General features: G+C 40.1%; 2 protein-coding genes across 2 annotated transcripts in view; one reads left to right on the top strand and one right to left on the bottom strand.

Moving 5' to 3' along the window:
- The window catches only part of LOC138021984 (uncharacterized), an 8947-nt gene extending 696 nt beyond the window's left edge, over positions 1-8251 (top strand). Inside the window, exons 2-4 of the mRNA XM_068869012.1 lie at positions 2113-2436; positions 4126-4283; positions 6199-8251. Coding sequence (XP_068725113.1) covers positions 2113-2436; positions 4126-4283; positions 6199-7927 — 2211 coding nt within the window. The 3' untranslated portion in view covers positions 7928-8251. The remainder of the gene's footprint in view (positions 1-2112; positions 2437-4125; positions 4284-6198) is intronic.
- A 3378-nt stretch (positions 8252-11629) lies between these two features.
- Positions 11630-17500, bottom strand: part of LOC138021993 (uncharacterized protein C1orf21-like) — a 15518-nt gene continuing 9647 nt past the window's right edge. Inside the window, exons 3-8 of the mRNA XM_068869022.1 lie at positions 17425-17500; positions 16158-16294; positions 15859-15899; positions 15470-15526; positions 14747-14804; positions 11630-13677 (exon numbers count right to left, since the gene is read on the bottom strand). The exon at positions 17425-17500 is cut by the window's right edge and continues 90 nt beyond it. Of these exons, the coding sequence (XP_068725123.1) occupies positions 13645-13677; positions 14747-14804; positions 15470-15526; positions 15859-15899; positions 16158-16294; positions 17425-17500 (402 nt within the window). The 3' untranslated portion in view covers positions 11630-13644. The remainder of the gene's footprint in view (positions 13678-14746; positions 14805-15469; positions 15527-15858; positions 15900-16157; positions 16295-17424) is intronic.

Below are 17500 nucleotides of genomic sequence, written 5' to 3'. Positions count from 1 at the left end.
CAAGTTTATTGCTTGACCTCAGTACAGAGCATCAGGTTCTTAAAGTGGTACTACGACCAAAAAAAAAATTTGTTTTTCCTTTGGATTTCAAAACTATGTTAACTAAACACTAACTCACCCAAGTTTTAAGTTCTGATTTTAAAAAGACACCTGTTTATTTTAGCTGGAATTTTCTTATTTATTGGTCCGCCATTACTAACTTCAAAATCTTGAGAGAGCTGGGTCGAGGAGAAAATGACGTCAAACACTCACTAGTTTAAGAATGCAATGCGTGTGTATGCGGCCTAATTAATATGCAGCACGGGAGTTCCGGGCTTTCAGACTTTTCAATCGGTGTTTTGCATATATAATAAATTGCGTTTACACACTGAAATTTTAAGCTAGTGAGTAAATGACATCATTTTCTCTAGATCCAACCCTCTGAGGTCCAATCGGCCAGTTTTGAACGTGAGTAATGGCGGACCATGAAATCCAAAACTTACACTCAAAATAAACAGCCTTTGGATAAAACTCAAACTCAAAATTTTGCCAGTTAGGTGTTAAGCGAACACGCTTTCAAAATCAGAAGAAAAAAAGGAAATGATTTTTTGATCATAGTACCACTTTAAACCCGCCGTTCAGAGAATGATCATTCCATTTTTCGAGATTTTGAGTCTTTTCTTTCCTTGACTTTGTATGATAATAATAATAATAATAATAATAATTATTATTATTATTGTTATTTACACACTTAACAAAGAGTAAGGTGGGATCAGGGCTAAAGTAACATTTTAGTGGGAACTTCTCAAAGGTTCATGGCAAAAGTGGATCAAATTGCGATACTTTTGTCAACCGATGTTATCAGGACCAGTCCTTCTTTTTTTATAGAGGCTGTCCAAGAGGGGTGTGGACATCTTGTTTCCAAACCACTGTTAGCTGACTAGAATTGCAAAACAAGTGTCATTTTGTGAAAGAAACACCATTGACACCCAATAGTCACAGTTTTCTCCAACAAAACAGGCAACAGATTGGCTTAAGAAACATTAGCAATACATAAGCGACAATGAACTGCCATTAAAGTTCTTTTATTGTCATATGTATCAGCTAGTTAAATGCATTAGACAGGGGCACCTAACAAAAATGTTCGGTGAAATACATGTATGCATTCAGGAGAGTCAAACTGTTCTAAGAATTTTGGTTCCATGTTGCCAAACAGCTATAGATTTCTTTACTAAAACATCACCTAAAAGATTCACAAACAGGGAATAGAAATTTTCCAAAGGGATATTTTTCACAACATTTTCCCCTTAAAAAGGTCACCTAGCAGTTTCGGCTGAGCAGATGGTTTGAATTTCTTAGAGGATAACATTCAGCGAAACGAAATACTAAAACACCATGTATGACACCACTATACATTGAATACTAACCGACAAAGGCTGGATTTGAGATTAAATATCATTGTAGGCCTAATTAGGCCTATTAAAAACATTATTGCTCCAAATTCATTGAGATTAACATTAGGATTCAGATTATGACTGAGATTAGAAGCAATAACGTTTTAGGTTTTAGGCCTAATTAGGCTTAATTTGCTTGTTTCTTGCCCTTAATTAGACTGCAATAACGACCTGGACCCAGTTGTTCAAAAGCCGATTAACAATTAACCATGGAGTTTATTTCTCTACTCCCAAATGCTGTTCAATGCTTATATTCGGCAAAACTTTACATTAGAAGAACTCAATCTTGAAAAACAAAAATAAGCAAAAGAAACTTTCATCAAAAAGTTGAAAACATGAAACCAATGTTCCCGCTAATCCTGGATTAAGTTAATCAGCTTTCGAACAACCGGGCCCTGATGTTTTAACATTTCAAGATCAAGACTCCTGGTTAGTCAGAAAAAATAAGCTTGTGAAATGAAAACTGGACAAATTTGGAAGATGCTGGTAATGGAAGCTCTCCTGCTCACTGTCTCCACAGTTTTCCCTGTCCCTTTTTTTTTTTATGCTTTGAGACTTCACCCTCCTTCATTATCTGATATCCAGGAAATCAAAACTCCATGCACTCTCTTATCAGCCCTTCACAAATTCTCAAAAATTATAAATCAATATGTAATTACATTATTTTTACTTTATTTAGATTGTAAAACTTCCTGGTCACAAGTTTTGGGCATCACTCACTGAACTCAAGGTTGTGTTCCTTCATGACAACAGCATTTCTAAACTTGACAATGTACATTACATGGCAGCGTCTCCTAGCATTGCTATCTTGACTCTGTATGATACTCCACTCAGTCTGAGACCAAATTACAGACATCATGTAGTCAACAGTCTGTGGTCATTAAAAAGTCTTGACAACTATGTCATTTCTGATGAGGAGATCATTGAGGATTCATCTTTTGGAGGCCGCTTTGCACCATTGCAGCCATGTTTTTACATCAAATCATCTTGTTTTCTCACAAAGGCAAGTGCTGGTATTTTTAGATAGAGCGACTCCAACCTTCCTCGTTATCAGGTGTCGTGAAAACAAAGATGCCTAAGACCCCTAAGACTTGAAAACAAAGAAAGTAACCCAAAACCCTCAACTTGGATAACCCTAGGCCTAACTGGGCCTAAAGTTGTTTTTAGGCCTATAGGGTTAGCCAAATTGAGGGTTTTGGGTTACTTTCTTCGTTTTCGAGTCTCAGGGTCTTAGGGGTGACCTTTGTTTTCAAGACACCCCTTCATTAAATCTGATAGGATAAGAGATTTAATAGATTTTATTCTGTCTGACACCAGACAATTTAACTCGTCAGTAGGGGGCAGTTCAGGTCTGAGCCAATGGGTTAAGCATCTTACACGTTTGGATGCTTCTTGGTTTTGACTGTAGAATGATCTATGCAAAAGCTTTGTTAACAAGCTTCCATTGATGAGAGCCAGATTTGTGCTTGTCACCTCAACCAATGTGGTTCCCAGAGTTTTTTTTTTCCTGCGGGCACATTACTTCCGGTATGTCTGATGTGCTTCTTTCCTTGTACTCTGATTTTCCATCTTCCCTGCAGGCACCAATATTGATTTTTGTGGAGTTAATATGAAGTTGTGTGTCCAACCAGTGTTTCTATAATAAATTGATTATTGACACCTAAGCCTTTCAAGTTCCCTGAACTAGCCCCCAAAATCATCTGACATTAGACAGAGTAAAATCTAGAAGTGTTACTGTAGGAGGCAAAAGTTCAAAGGGGACACAGATTTTGAGTGGGCCTGGTTGTTGTTAACCCTCGAATGACCCTAGGCCAGTTCCCATTGGTGAGAAGAATCGTCGGCGTTACACAGAGTGGAATCTTTGTGTGTCAATCCTAGCAAAGACAGGATCGTGAACGTCATCATCAAGTTACAACAGGACCAATTGACCCAAATGAGAAGTCCTGTTAACATAAGAATAAAAATGGTCTGTTTAAGGTGAAGGACTGGTACATTTAGCGATCAAGGTGTATTTCCACTTTGTCTTTAATAACCAGAAAGTAATCATTTGGCAAAAATAATGAAATGTAACATGGTTTATAAAAAGACTCTACAGACCTAAACTGACAGGAGGCATTTCATGGGCTATTCACAAAGCAAAGAGTTGAATTCAAACCCCTTGCAGACAAATTCTGCCAAGTGGTCAAAGGCTGGTGTATTTGAACCATGCTTATGCAAATGTAATGCTCTTACCAATGGACCACAACCACCTTCCTAGAACTTGGTCCCTGTTGGATGTATTGAATCAGAGTATAATTATTGTTAATCCTCTGACTGGGATGCAAGTCCATTGCAAGACTGTTAGTCTGGCAGTAAAAGTCGTAGCCATCCATACACCTCAGTGATTAATGAAGAGATATGATGACAGAAGTTGCTCTTGAACATGCATTATTCAGGTCAAAGTGTTTGGACACTAACTGCCAAGACACATGCCTGATAAACTATTACCTTGATTTGTAGTTTTTAAGAGCAGGTTCATCTGAGAACAACTTAAAAGCTTGGATACTGGAAGTGTGCAACCTTTTTTTGTTTCAATAATGATTGGTGCTTGTACTTTATTCCAAAAAAAGGTAATATAGGTGTGGGTAGGGGAAGGTGAAGGAAACAAACAGTTGCTAAATTCTGACATGAATAATAATATGTTATCTTTTAGGAAAATACTTACGAAGAAGCCATAAAGGAAGTCAACAGACTTGTTGCTAAGGTGAATGGAGTTCAGGCAAAGTATTGTCCAGTTCTGGTCATTCAGCGCTGCATCAGAGGATATTTGACAAGGGCAAGATTTAAATTTATTCAAGATATGAGACTTTGGTAAGGTACTTAATGTAATTATGTAGACTTAAAGCCCAGTTGTTGTATTGCGTTCACAAGCACATAAGTCAAAGGTCTGGTGCTTGCACAGACTATTACTATAATTATTGTATTACTGCCAGTTCGTTGAGTTTTGTCTTAAAGTGCCCCTAACCTAAAATATTTGTTATTGCCAAGATAAATTTATACACCCATTGCTTAAATATTCTGCTGCTTCCACTTCAAAATTCCAATTTTCTGGTCTAACGAAACCAGAAGTCGTTTGACTCATCCAAGCTAGAGTGAGGCATGCATGGGTCTGTCCCACACATGATGTTAAAAATAATGTTGTATCAAACGGGAATGCAAAACAGCTTGTGATGTCATCTCATGGGACAAACGACTGCCATCATTTAATGCAACTGTGATCTTTATGCAACTCTGCAACTCTTTATATTGCAACCCATGTGGCCTGTTGGAAGCAAAATTGCAACCAGTTAATGTACCCTATACATGTTTTTGAGGGAGTATAGAAGCAAGAAAACCGGAACAGCGAAAGTCACCGACACTTTATTAGTTTCTCCTAAAAAACACCGATGATACGCAGCCTAGTAACAATCCTTTCCAAAGCGCTGGTTCTAAGACAGGAAAGTTAAAATAAAAGGGTTAATGAGCGAGTTAATGACATGATTGATAAAACAGAAATACCTACAAACTTGAAACCGATAATTATAAACCTTATCGGTGATTTCTCCGAGACGTGGAGTAAGCTTAACGGCCCAACACAACTAGACGGCCCAGGAAAACTTGAAACTTAAATAACTAAACGGTAAATTCGAGCTCTTTACCACAAGACGTAGGAAAGCCAAAAAAAAGAAAACCGCATGTGCTATATTTATTTAGTAAAATCCAACTAGTGGTCTATTATCAATGCTGCGTAGGCTATTTGTTATAGCCAACTAGTAGCGAAAAGCGCCGGCTTTGAAAACCAAAACAACAATTAAAGTCCAGCTTTAACCAGCGAAAGATGTTTTGTTTCGATATTTTTTTGACCAACTAGTTGGATTTTACTAAAACAATTATTCCTCTCACCCTCATGGCCTCCGAGTCAATAGCCCATTCGGCCTTCGGCCTCATGGGCTATTGACTCAGAGCCCATTCGGGCTCGAGGAATAATTGTTAAATACCGGTATATCGAAACATGCATAATGAGGGCTAAATACGCCCCTCAGAGGCTAACGCCTTTGAATCGGAAAAACAATTAATACAATCTGAGTGAGCAAATTACCATGAAAGAACTGCTAATGAGGCGCCTACAAAATAAACAGTAACAGGGAGGGTGTAAACTGCAGGTTGCAGGTCATTCTTTCACCATAGCTGAAAGAACCCAAACCTTTACTAATGCTAACATTAGGCCTAAACACCTAAAACACTATGCTTTTACACTGCTGCGTCAGCTTTCTAGTTTGAGAGCTGCTCATGCTAGGTTTGACCGACTGTAGTTCCATTTTGAAGAGAATGCCTTTGTGAACGTTGTTTGATTTGTCCTAACAGTGGTGTGTTTATGCTTATCACTGTCTGTGTTGATCCAGTGTAATGCATAGATCGTTACACGGCATTGCAGTCTTTAGTGTTAAATGTTTACTATATGCTTTAGCCCTTATAATATGCTTATAATGTTTAAGTTTAAGGTTAGCATTCTTGTACAAGTTTGGGTTCTTTTAGTGACATGTATGGTTAAGCAATGACCTGCAGCCCTGAACTTGCAACCTGTACTTTGCACCCATTGTGTTTTTGATGCTGAAATTTGGCTTGTTTAGGATAAAAGTTTTTGAAGGAAGGGTCAGTTTAAAACAGATATCTTCATGATACTCGAATGGAACAAAACTAAATGATGTTATTATTGAGACTGGATCTTTTTAAAATTATTTTATAGGGCTGCAGTTTCTATCCAGCGCTACTACCGTCACTACAAAGGGTACACCGAGGGGGGTACCCTGCCGCCTCCAACGTCACCGGCCCACAGCCGATCCTCATCAGCCCTAACTCGTTTTGATTACGAGACTTATTTGCATGGTGCAAAACCCACCTATTCAACCAGCTTTGGAAAAATAGCGAGAAGACCCCCGAGCCGAACCGTTTCTATTACTGTTCAGACAGTTGGTCGCATAAGCGAAGAAGACCATGGTAGGGAAAGTCGGCTCACAACATCCCCCGTGGAAGATCTGGAGCTCATAGAGAATGCTCAAGGCTTTCCTGTTCGAATTACTACTAGGATCAGCTTGAACCTAAAGAAGCTGGAAATGAGTACATCTGACATCATTAGAGCGCAGGAGGAGGCTGTGACTATTCATAGGAAAATGGGACTAGTTGGGATCAAATCCGTAAAAAGCGGGATTGAAAGTCGCGAATCTCTCCGTATTAAACTGGCAACGCGAGACAACTTTAGGGTCAAGACCGAGGAATTGATAAAAGAAGAGAAGAGAACGGAAGAGAGGAAAAAGAGACGTAGTAAGGGAAGAGACCGCATTGGAAAGTACACCACCGTTAAAGTATTTTTTGGTCCGGTTATGGAGACACACCAGCGAAACGACTGTGAAGGATGCGAAACAGAGCGGGAGCCGAATAAGATCCGATTTCGGTTATCAGGATTTTGTCCTCCGATGCAAAAGGTGGATCCATTACGTGAAATGCTGATTTCCAAACAAGATGCAGGAAAAGAAGTGCGGTTAGCCGCTAGAGAGATAGAAAGGAAAGCAGCAGAGGAACCGAGGAAAGTTGCAGTGAAACGTCAAACTATTACCGCAGATCAGAAGTTATTCATTCGCACACACGGGACTATGGGATTAGCGTGTCTTCAGGCTGTTCAGCATGCATACAGGGAAAGAGAACGCGCTGTTGCTCTGTCATCCAAGGCTACTGCTGTTGCGCAACTAAGAGAAAACAGAGAGCAAGCTAAAGAACGAATCAAGGCATTCAAACAGGAGTATAAAGAAGCCTCTCTTAGGAGAAGAGTGCGCGATGGTACAAGAACTGCTGAGGTTTTTAAAGAGCGACAAGCTAAGAAAGAAATTGAACATGAACGCCTGTCGACAGCCAGAGCTGTGACAGCAGAACAGATCAGATCCCGGCGCTCTGACTTAGCTTTTGTAACAGACTTCAACTGTCAGCACACGTCCATCTCAAACGCACTACAGCGCCATGATCGAGTCTCACAGAAAGACGAGCGCGCTCACGAGATCGAGGACCTTGTGCGAAGAGAAAGAGAACTGTCCCAAGATCAACAAGCCTTGGTACGCCGATACATGGAGCACAGACAACTTATACGGCAGGCGGAAACAGCTATGGCTCGTGCTGAGCTCGATGCGCATTTGTCTCGCGAAGCTGGTCAGCGATATGCGGCGGCAAAAGAACGCGTGGCGCAAATAAAGGCGCGAAATCAGGAAACCAGTGAGTACTATTCACCGCCAGTGACTCATGCGCCCGCGAAGCTGCCGCCGCTGGCTGTTGTGTCGCCAGTGCATATGGACGCGTGGAACGAAGAGGAAAAGTTTGATTGGACGCCTGCTACTCATGATCGATGTGTTTCTGAACCTCACGGGAAAGTGGTGTCACCCACAAGACAGCCAATGTACTCAATGGAGCCTACATACGGCATCGCATGATGAGCTTTGATAAACTGAAGTTTATTTGAAGATAACGATAAAGATGTTTCAATTTATTTGTACACATACACGATACAACAAGCGAATGGTCAAACTATAGTTAGTAGAAATAGTTCAGCGGCGCTATGGTATTATTCTCGGCCTGGATATTAGATCTTAGGTGAAACGGCGGAAATAAGTCATTGAGGACCTGACATTTTGTAATCCACCCAACCGGCTTTCCTTAGAAAATTAGAGAATGTCACGGTTAACTAAAACGTTTTATTCACGTAGCGATTAAATGAACAATGTATTGTAATTTAATGAAATGCTTTCTGTTGAGTCCATTATTTTACTTGGTCTTAATTTCTGGTTTTTCCCCGTGGTTTGAAGAAGAGGGCGTTCTTAGTCAATTTCTCTACCACAAAGAACTTTTTCGTGAAAGGACCATTTGATGTATTCGAGCAAACCACATTCAGCAAGAGAAAACTGTCCAAAGCACTTCTTCAACTACCACTGCCACTACCTCCGTCATTGCCTCTGGCACCGCAACTGCCACTACCACTTCCTCTGGCACTACCACTACCACTACCACTGCCTCTGCCACTACCACTACCACGGCGACTGCCACTATCACTGCCTCTACTACTGGATCGTCATCAACTTGAAATAAGCTTACTTGCTAGATACCAGTTCTGCAGCAATTGAAGCCTCTGAATATGATTCTGCGAGAGACCCCGGATTACTACAGTGTACGTTAGTTGCAGTGACCTATCTTACATGGAATAATAGGAAGCCTGAAAAACTGAGAAGTATGCTTCAATCAAATTCTCCCTCAATGCCTTTTCAAGCGTTGCTTCTCTCGGTCTTGTGCGCAATTCCATCGCATTAGCTTTTCTAACATTGGGCTGACTCTCTCCTGCACTGGCCCTTTGTGAGCCTGAAGCGCGAGGGACCATGGAGACGTGTGCATTCAAATTCTCCTTAATATTCTAAGGAACTAATTAGGCGATGGAGTGTAACAGGAAGCGTGGGATTCTCGCCGATCCAAAGGCGTTATGCGTGATGAAGGGGAAGAAGGCTGAATGTGTAGACATTTTTTTGGACCTCTCTAATCGCAAAACCCACCGACACTCATCCGAAGGGTATTTGTAAATACAAATTTAAGGGCGGTGTGGATGCTTTTTGGTTCTTAAGTGGATGGGGCATTTTTGGTGCCCCTTCGCTTTTGCTGTTATTCGCATTCAGTTCAACCAGAAACCCATAAGGGAAACCCTTATGGGTTTCTGGTTCAACCTCATTAATGAGTTCCAACTTGGACCGAACGCCGGTCTCGGCATCAAGTTGCTGTGAAACCCTGTGATTTAAACTAACTCACTGCGGAATACATAAGACGACACAACAAATTAGTAAGAACACGCCGAAGTAAACATTTCATCAAAGTTGGTTCCCGACTTATTATTTTTATTATATAAAATCTTTTTGTCCATATTTAACTCTAATCTATTAACAAATGCAATTGTTATGATCGCGAATACAGGAAATGTCACATCTGAATTGAAGTGATTTAAATCTCAATCGAAAGGGGTTACTTCCGCAGTAACAAAGCCTGAAAAAAGTCCAGGCTTTAATGGGACTCGAACTCGTGATCAGAAATATAATTATTTAATATTTGTTTACACTTTCTTATACATTAAATTTTCTGAAAGCAGAGCTTTCCAATTTACACGATTTGTTCCATGCTTTACTCCTCAAATTTGCATGGTGGAGTGGGGTAAATCGAACTGGGTTATAAATTGAAAACCCGGTTTCATGAAGTCGACTCGCGAAAAAGCGAGACAAATGATCCAAGTTCCAAATCTTACTTTAACCTTTAAATATGGTATTAAATACAGCCATGCCAAAATCAAATTATGGCGCGATGTGTTAACTCAGTTGATAATTGTAAATTGGACGAAATTGACTATCGTTGGGAGATAATAGAGCTGATTTGCCCTTCGTCAGTCAGTTTCCAACCCCCTACGATTGCCAACTGAGGACGTATTTGACAGAACTGACCAGCCAGACTAAGGCATTTGGAAAGACTAACTATACAACTCCTTCAAATTAACACACTTCGAGGAAGATATCATACTCCTCCAAAAGTATTCAAGGTATTATTATATGTAAGTGTTCCTATAAATTGTTGCATTTTCTTTGCAACTGACAGGTCTGGTCGGTCAGTTCTAACAAAAGGAAAGCGCCCTTACTTTTCTCAGCTCAATTAACACTTCTAGATTCCCGTGCTTAATTAAAATATCCAATAACGCTACGCTACAATTACTTCAAAAACTAACCCCACTCCATGATTGGATGGCCGTTTTTTTTTCTATACACACTAGGTCACCCACTTGCTTCTTGTATTTTTTTGTTTTATCCTTCTACCTGGGCATTTATAAGGTTGATTTATTTTGATGGTGTCCAGTAATACTGATAAACTAGATATCAAAGATTTAGCTGGTACCTTCGTTATCAACATAATCCTAGCGAGGTTAACGGACAGCAACGACAACGTCACGAAATATTGGGTTTAAACTCGGGCGGAACACTGAATCGTGCTCCATTAGCGGTAAGTCTTCCACGATAGATAGAAGTGATTGCCCTTCAAATATATATTTCTTTCGTTTGGTAAGTCTTCTAGTAGTACATTTCTTTGTACATCTCCGCAATTTATTACATTACGAAGTGACCAGCGTTGTCTTACTAGTAACGACAACGAGAGCAATTAACGGTAAATCTTTCCTTTTCTATCTTTACATTGAAGACTGTTCTTCTCTAGTCTTGTCAAAGGATAGTTCTCCCAACACCACCACGTGAACGACATGGAAAAGCAGACAAGGACTAATTATGTTGACATTGTTGTTGCCGTTAGTTAGACACACTCATAGAAATCAGGTCCTAACAGTTCTCTCATTGGCTCAATTTATTCTAGAGACGGGTTATCCGCCCAGTCAGATCATTCTTCATCTATCTAGTATAAATGCTAGAGATAGATCATCCGTCTGGGACGAGCTTAGGCAAATTAATTTCGTCTGATGATTCTGATTCGTCTGTGTATCAATACGGGCAAACAGAAGGATGATCCGTCCAGACGAATTATCCACGGAAGTTCGACTACGAAGACGAGCTAGTGTCTTAGTTCGTCTGTCTGCCCATATTTCGGATTATCGGACGAACCACCGTTCTCTGCCCAGGATGATCCGTCTCTGGTATAAATCCGGCCATTTTAGTGGATATACAACTGACAATGCCCGCTTCGCTTGTCTTTTCAAGTAAGATACGGGATATTTCACAAGGGATCCAATCAAATTAGAGGTTGTAAAGAGTTGCGTCCTATCTTGGGATATTTCAAGGCATACACTCTCAATACGAAAGTATTACTTCTTAGCTGAAGCTAAACGTTCTTACAGTGCGACGCGCCTTACCGTGGCCACCTAACAATTTTTTTTTACAAATTGTCCGCCAATCAGGATGTGTGAATTTGATTGACAGTCATGCCTCCTTCCACAGTTCGCACAGTTGTAAGTTGAACACCGTTGCACGGGTTGTTGAGTTGACGTATTTACACGCAATTGTCAAATGTGAAAGTTTGTTGGGTGGCCACGGTAAGGCGCGTTGCACTGTATAATTGTTTTTTTTTTTTTGCGATTCGAAACTTTAACTTTCTCAAAATGTTCCTGCTTATTTGTTACCTTCCTTTTATCCTTGTGCTTTTATTTTACAGTTTTACATTTATCTTTAACTTAAGAAAGCGTCAAAATCAACACGTTCTTAAATGACCCTAAAAAATTGGTCAATCAAAAAGACTGTACCGCTCCTTCTTTTTGATTGGGTGTACTTTCTATGATATGGTCTTACTACAAAAGTCGATACCGTGATCCAGTAATTACAAAAGCCCGCTTTACACTAGCACAAAAGTCTGGCATGGCACTCCGAAATCTCGGTACCGTGCCTATCACCCTGCTAGCAGTGTCTTTCTTTTGCTTGCTCGATTTTGGTGTTCTCGAGAAAGACTCTGCACGAATCGAGTAAGATCTTTATCGAGTATGCGCTGCATGTTGCCAGGATACAGTCTCGAACCCTAGCCTCATATGCCAGTTCTCCCCGTCATCTTGGTTTTTCACGGTACAGCTGGCTCAATTATAACCATCGGTTTTATCACTAAACGGATGCTTGCACCAGAAAAACGGGTTTGACGAAAGAAAACAAGATTGACTAGTCCAGAAATTCTGGCTGCGGCAGCTTCAAAGAGTTGACCCGATTCGGGCAGAGCCTCCTTTTCTCCTTCTCAGTAAAGAAAAAGACAAATGGAGGCTCTGCTCGCGGGGTGCGTGCCTATGTGTAAACAGAACAAACAGAAGGCATATTAGACACCCGTGCCAGAAATTATAGGGGTGCCGCGCACATCTCTGGAGGTGTTCTCTGCACTCCAAATATTGTACCGTGCCAAGATTTTGGAGTGCCGTGCCATCTTTGTGCGTATGTAAAAGAGGTTTCAGTTTAGAACCTTCTCTTGCTGGAGGTTTGAACATGGTGCACTTGAAAAATCGTTTTACAACATATTCCCTTTAATACCTCAAATAAACAGTGACAAAAGAATTTTCAAGGCGGTCACCTTCAGCCTTCTCTACCACTTTTTCTTTTCTATTTCTCTAAAAAGATGAAACACGCTTCTAGACAACAAGCGTACTACCACGTTTGATGTTCACAATTTTCCAAAAAAAGTGAACACTCAGTTTCCCCTTTCATTTTTTATCCACATTGGCCTATAAAATATTGGCTTAAAACCAAAAGGGCATCTATTGCTCTCTTCTCCGATGGTCTGCTTCACTAATGGCCTTTGTTCTCCAGATTGCTTCGGTAAATTTGTAATTATTTATAAATGTTTCATCGAGTAGTTTCGTTAGGCATTGTTCGGTTTTAGTGTCACTAATAATGAAAGCTACATTTCAGCTACCCACCATATTGGCGGCCTCTGTCAGGCAGAAGTGCTCACAGGGACCAGTGGAGAGAGTTAACAATTCGTTTTTCAACAAAAAAGTGATTGCCATTTCTTTGTCTTGATTACGATAAGTCTCCTTTAAACAATGGGTTAGGAACACGATTTCAAACAACATCACCAAACTCTCATGGTCCACATTGTCCAACGAATTCAATTTGCCTATTTGAAGGCTCTATGCCATAAAAACATCTGCATAGCTTAGTCATGTCAGTGATTCAGTGACCTCTTAGAATATGCACTCATCTATTCCGAATAGTAGGCCTTTGAAGGCCTCTCAACGGTACTTGATTGGTAATCAAGACCTTAGAATTAAAAAACAGTCTCTCTTGTTTAGTACGCTACTAATGCTGCAAAGCGTATTGTAGTAAGGACAAAGCTCTGAACCATGCTTTGTGAGCAGCAAAGTGATGAAAGTGAGAACCTTAAGCCCCTACTCTAACAAATCTTTCCAATACTTTACCCTGAAATGCACTATTTTAATGCATTTCCACTCACACAGAGGCTCTGGAGATTATGGAAAACTCCATCACAACATGATCTAGAATATCTGACCCATGTTATGTGCACTCTTCCCCTAACCTACAAGAATCACTGCCCCACATACTGGCTTGGGAAGTTGTGATGGGAGCTGGGCTTTTGGACTCCAAATGCTCTAAAAGAAACTGCTTTTTATAAAGTCTTGTTAAATTCTGCTGGGTCAGCTGTCAGTTTCAGATATGTAGTCAGGGCCCTGAAAAAACATGGATAAAGAATTAAAGTGGATCAACACAGAGCGGTTTTCTCTTGCAGTAACTAGGATCTCCGGCAGTAACTAGGACATATTAGGTTAACCAGGGTTATAAAGTTTCATAACTTTGGCTACGGTCAGTAGTTATTCACATGGACTCATAGATCAGTATCATAGATCGATCAGTATACCGCTGTAACTATTTAAGTAAGTTCCTTAGCCTTCGTTGCTGGCGGTATTAATCTAGAATAGTCGTGAAAGACAAATCAGTCTAGCTGCCCTATGTTGGACTAATTCAATCCGGATCTTGTTAATATTACGTTTAGTTTAAGGGTTCCATGCAGAACTGGCACATTCTAACTGCGGGTGGACAAGAGTAATATAGGCCTTCGATCTCATATCTATAGTGCAGTCACCCAGGACTCTTCTTAGAAGGCCCTGTGTTCCATTGGCTTTGCTACAAAGGAGGTCACAATGTTGACTCCAATTGAGTTTCTGGTTTGAAGTGAAGATTACTCGCCATTGGTTCGCAACCCTTGCAAGAAACAATAATATGTCATTCTTTCTACTGTTTTAGTTATTGTTTGGGGTCAGGGTTGCGAACCAATGGCGAGTAATCTTTGGATCAGCTGCTACATCACCCAAATATTTGGTACAGGTTACTCTGGAGATGGCCCGGGCCATTCATTAAATAATCGTGGCAGAAAGGAACAGTTTTGCTAGTTATTCCTAAGTGATGGCACTTCGTGATATTAAAGCTCAGTTGCCAAAGGTCTGCCCATGTGCATAAATTATGACCTTTTTGTGAATTGATTTCTCTATAGATGACACTCTCGTCTGCAGCAAGGCGCATATGGGAGCTAATGTTATCTGTGATGTCGTTGATATAGAGTAGAAATAGTACTGGGCCCAGGACTGACCCCTGGGGCACACCAGAGACAACAGGTCTAGGATTAGAGAGTGTTCCATTGATTGATACCACTTGGGTGCGGTCGGTGAGAAAGGCTTTGATCCAGTCTTAAGATCAGTTCAAACAAAGTTCAGTACACCCATGCTGTGATTAGTTACTTACCTTTTCAATCTTTTCATCAAGCATTCTAAAAAATTCTATTTGAGATCTTGTCATCTGCCTGCATAAAAAAAAAATATGCCGTCTGAGTGATGAACTTCCATTCAAACAGTGATTAAGAATTAGCCTACTGGAACTTGGGAGGCGTGGTGGCCTCATGGTTTGTGCCCTCAATGCCGGACCGAGTGGTCTGGGTTCAGGCCCTGGCCGGGAACATCGTGTTGACTGTCCTTGGGCAAGACATGTTGCTCTCACGGTGCCTCTCTCCACCCAGGTGTATAAATGGGTACCAGTAAATTTAATGCTGGGGGTTAAACCCTGCGATGGACTAGCATCCCATCCAGAAATACTCCTAGTCGCTTCATGTTGCAGAAACCGGGATGAGCTCCGGCCTAATGGGCCTACAGTAACATGATTGGAAACATAATCAAGCAACTCAAGAGATTATTAAACTTGAAATTATTCACTTTGAAAAAGATATGATAATAATAAACTATGGAGCAAACAAGGCTACTATTATTAGATCTTCATCTTGAGTGACATTTGTGATGATAATGATAGTAATAATAATCATCATCATCATCATCATTTTTCACTCAAGTCACACACAATCAAAATGTATAGTTTAAGAACATACCCGGAAATTTCACTATTTCATCGCATGAGATATAAGGTGATCAACAAGTACACTAAGTCTTATACGATATTATGCTGTCATATACTTACACCCTGACTTGGCTGAAAGGGATTGGTTTTGCAGCATCGCTACAGCTGTCACCAGATCTATACATTCAAAATAAGAAAATATATATTGGAAACAGACACAATTTACACACACCCTGCATTTTTCTAACCAGTGAGCATAATAATGACATCACTTTTTCCTTGACCTTCCAACAGCTTTTTTACTGCAATTTAACATGTTTCAGTGGCAGCTGGCAGACAGTATCAATAATAGAAATTGAGACATGGAAATATGTCAATGAAAAAGCTTATCATGACCTGTTAAGCCATTATGCCTCAAGTTTGCATGTTAAAGAAAGGTGCAATAACAAAAACAAAGAATTAAAGATTAAAGGTCCTTGAAGTAGAAAGAAGATTTTGCCTGTAATTACCTGATTGGAGCGGGTCTCTTGGCCAAAGATCTCTCTTCATTCTTAAAAACAGATAACTTAATAAATACAAGTGAAGTTATGCTCGATCTTACTGGTATTTAAGAAACTATACCACTTCCTGAAATAGTGCCTTAATAGGAATGGTTACCTCAAACACAAATAATAATTATTGGTGACCCATAAGTATCATGTACGTGATAATAATATTGTTGAGTTGATTTCTTCAGTTTCGTGGGACGGTGTGTTTTTGGCTTGAGCCTAAATGGTTATAAAATGCAAACAGGTGCAAGAAGGTTTACCTTATCCTTTGACAGTACAGGGTTCTCCTTATGCTTTGCATCTGGGATATCAGGCTCTTTGACGGAAGAAATGCTATTACTTGAGTCTTTTCTCTTGTAGTTCTGTGAACTGCTTTCCAGGGAGTGTTGGGGAACATCTAAAAGTGAAAATAAACATCTTGTATTTTAGAGGCCAGCTGTGGGTAACTCCACTATATGACAAGTACAAGATATGCCTTTGTTTTCATTTTCATTTTCCCACAAAAGGCGGTAGTTTCAACATTCCCCAGGATAGTAATAAACATGTGGGTTAGGGATCCAAACGATGTGCACTGTGTTATGGACTCCCACACTACTGTCAGGGACCTCTGTCAAAATAGAAATTACAAACAAAGATCTGCTTTATGACATTGACTTTTAGGGTTTAGAGCACGTTTACTGGACAAAACATAGCACCTAACTTGAAATTTAATTGTGGACACAGTTGGCCATTCTATAGGTAAATGAGTGCACACCTATTGTAAGCTCGTTTACCTGGCCAAAAACTGCATGGCATCTAAATAACCTTGCTTATAATGACACAAACAACAAATAACACAGCTTAGACTCACATACTCTAATAATAATAATAATAATAATAATAATAATAATAATAATAATAATAATTGTCTGACGATGTGGACACTTCTGATGTAGGTTATGATGTTTTGGCTGCATACTGAAAGTCTTCTGCAGGCAATAAAGTTAACTGGTTAGGTGTCACCAGAAACCCATAAGGGTTGAAACGTGTAACGGCCCCTTGTGTGCTGGGAAACAAGCTTCTGAATATTCAATTTGCTAAGTACCATATTTGGAACAACAAGAGCGAGGGGTTTCCAAATATGGTACTTAGCACTGAAACATTCAACCAATCAGTTCGCACTGAATATTCGGAAGCTGTGAACGCGCGTTACACGTTTCAACCCTTATGGGTTTCTGGTGTCACTTAATAAGCTATAAAGATCTGCTCAACAGCTGTGATTAGCACATTTTTTTTCCTTGCTGAGTTATTCAGGGGTACACTCACATTTAGTTCTTTTAGTGAGTTTATTCCCTTGGTGGTTGGCTGCTTTTGGCAGAACTAAGAACTTTAATTAGGTACAACTAAGGAACAGGTTCAAGTTATGTTTGCTAGGGGCTGTATTTTGCCTGACCTGATGCACCTCTATTTCTTATCACTTTACTTTCCTTTGCTACAGGACACTATCACTGCCTTTACATAAACCTTTGTCATATGTGAAGCACAAACCTGAAGTGTGTCCATTTTCTTTAGTATGGGAACTGGAACTGACCTCTGGGCTTGTAGTTAAATGTTTGCCAGCAGA

Source organism: Montipora capricornis, chromosome 2 (genome assembly GCF_036669925.1).
Source record: "Montipora capricornis isolate CH-2021 chromosome 2, ASM3666992v2, whole genome shotgun sequence".
Lineage (NCBI taxonomy): Eukaryota > Metazoa > Cnidaria > Anthozoa > Scleractinia > Acroporidae > Montipora > Montipora capricornis.
This window is presented reverse-complemented; position numbering and strand designations above follow the sequence as displayed.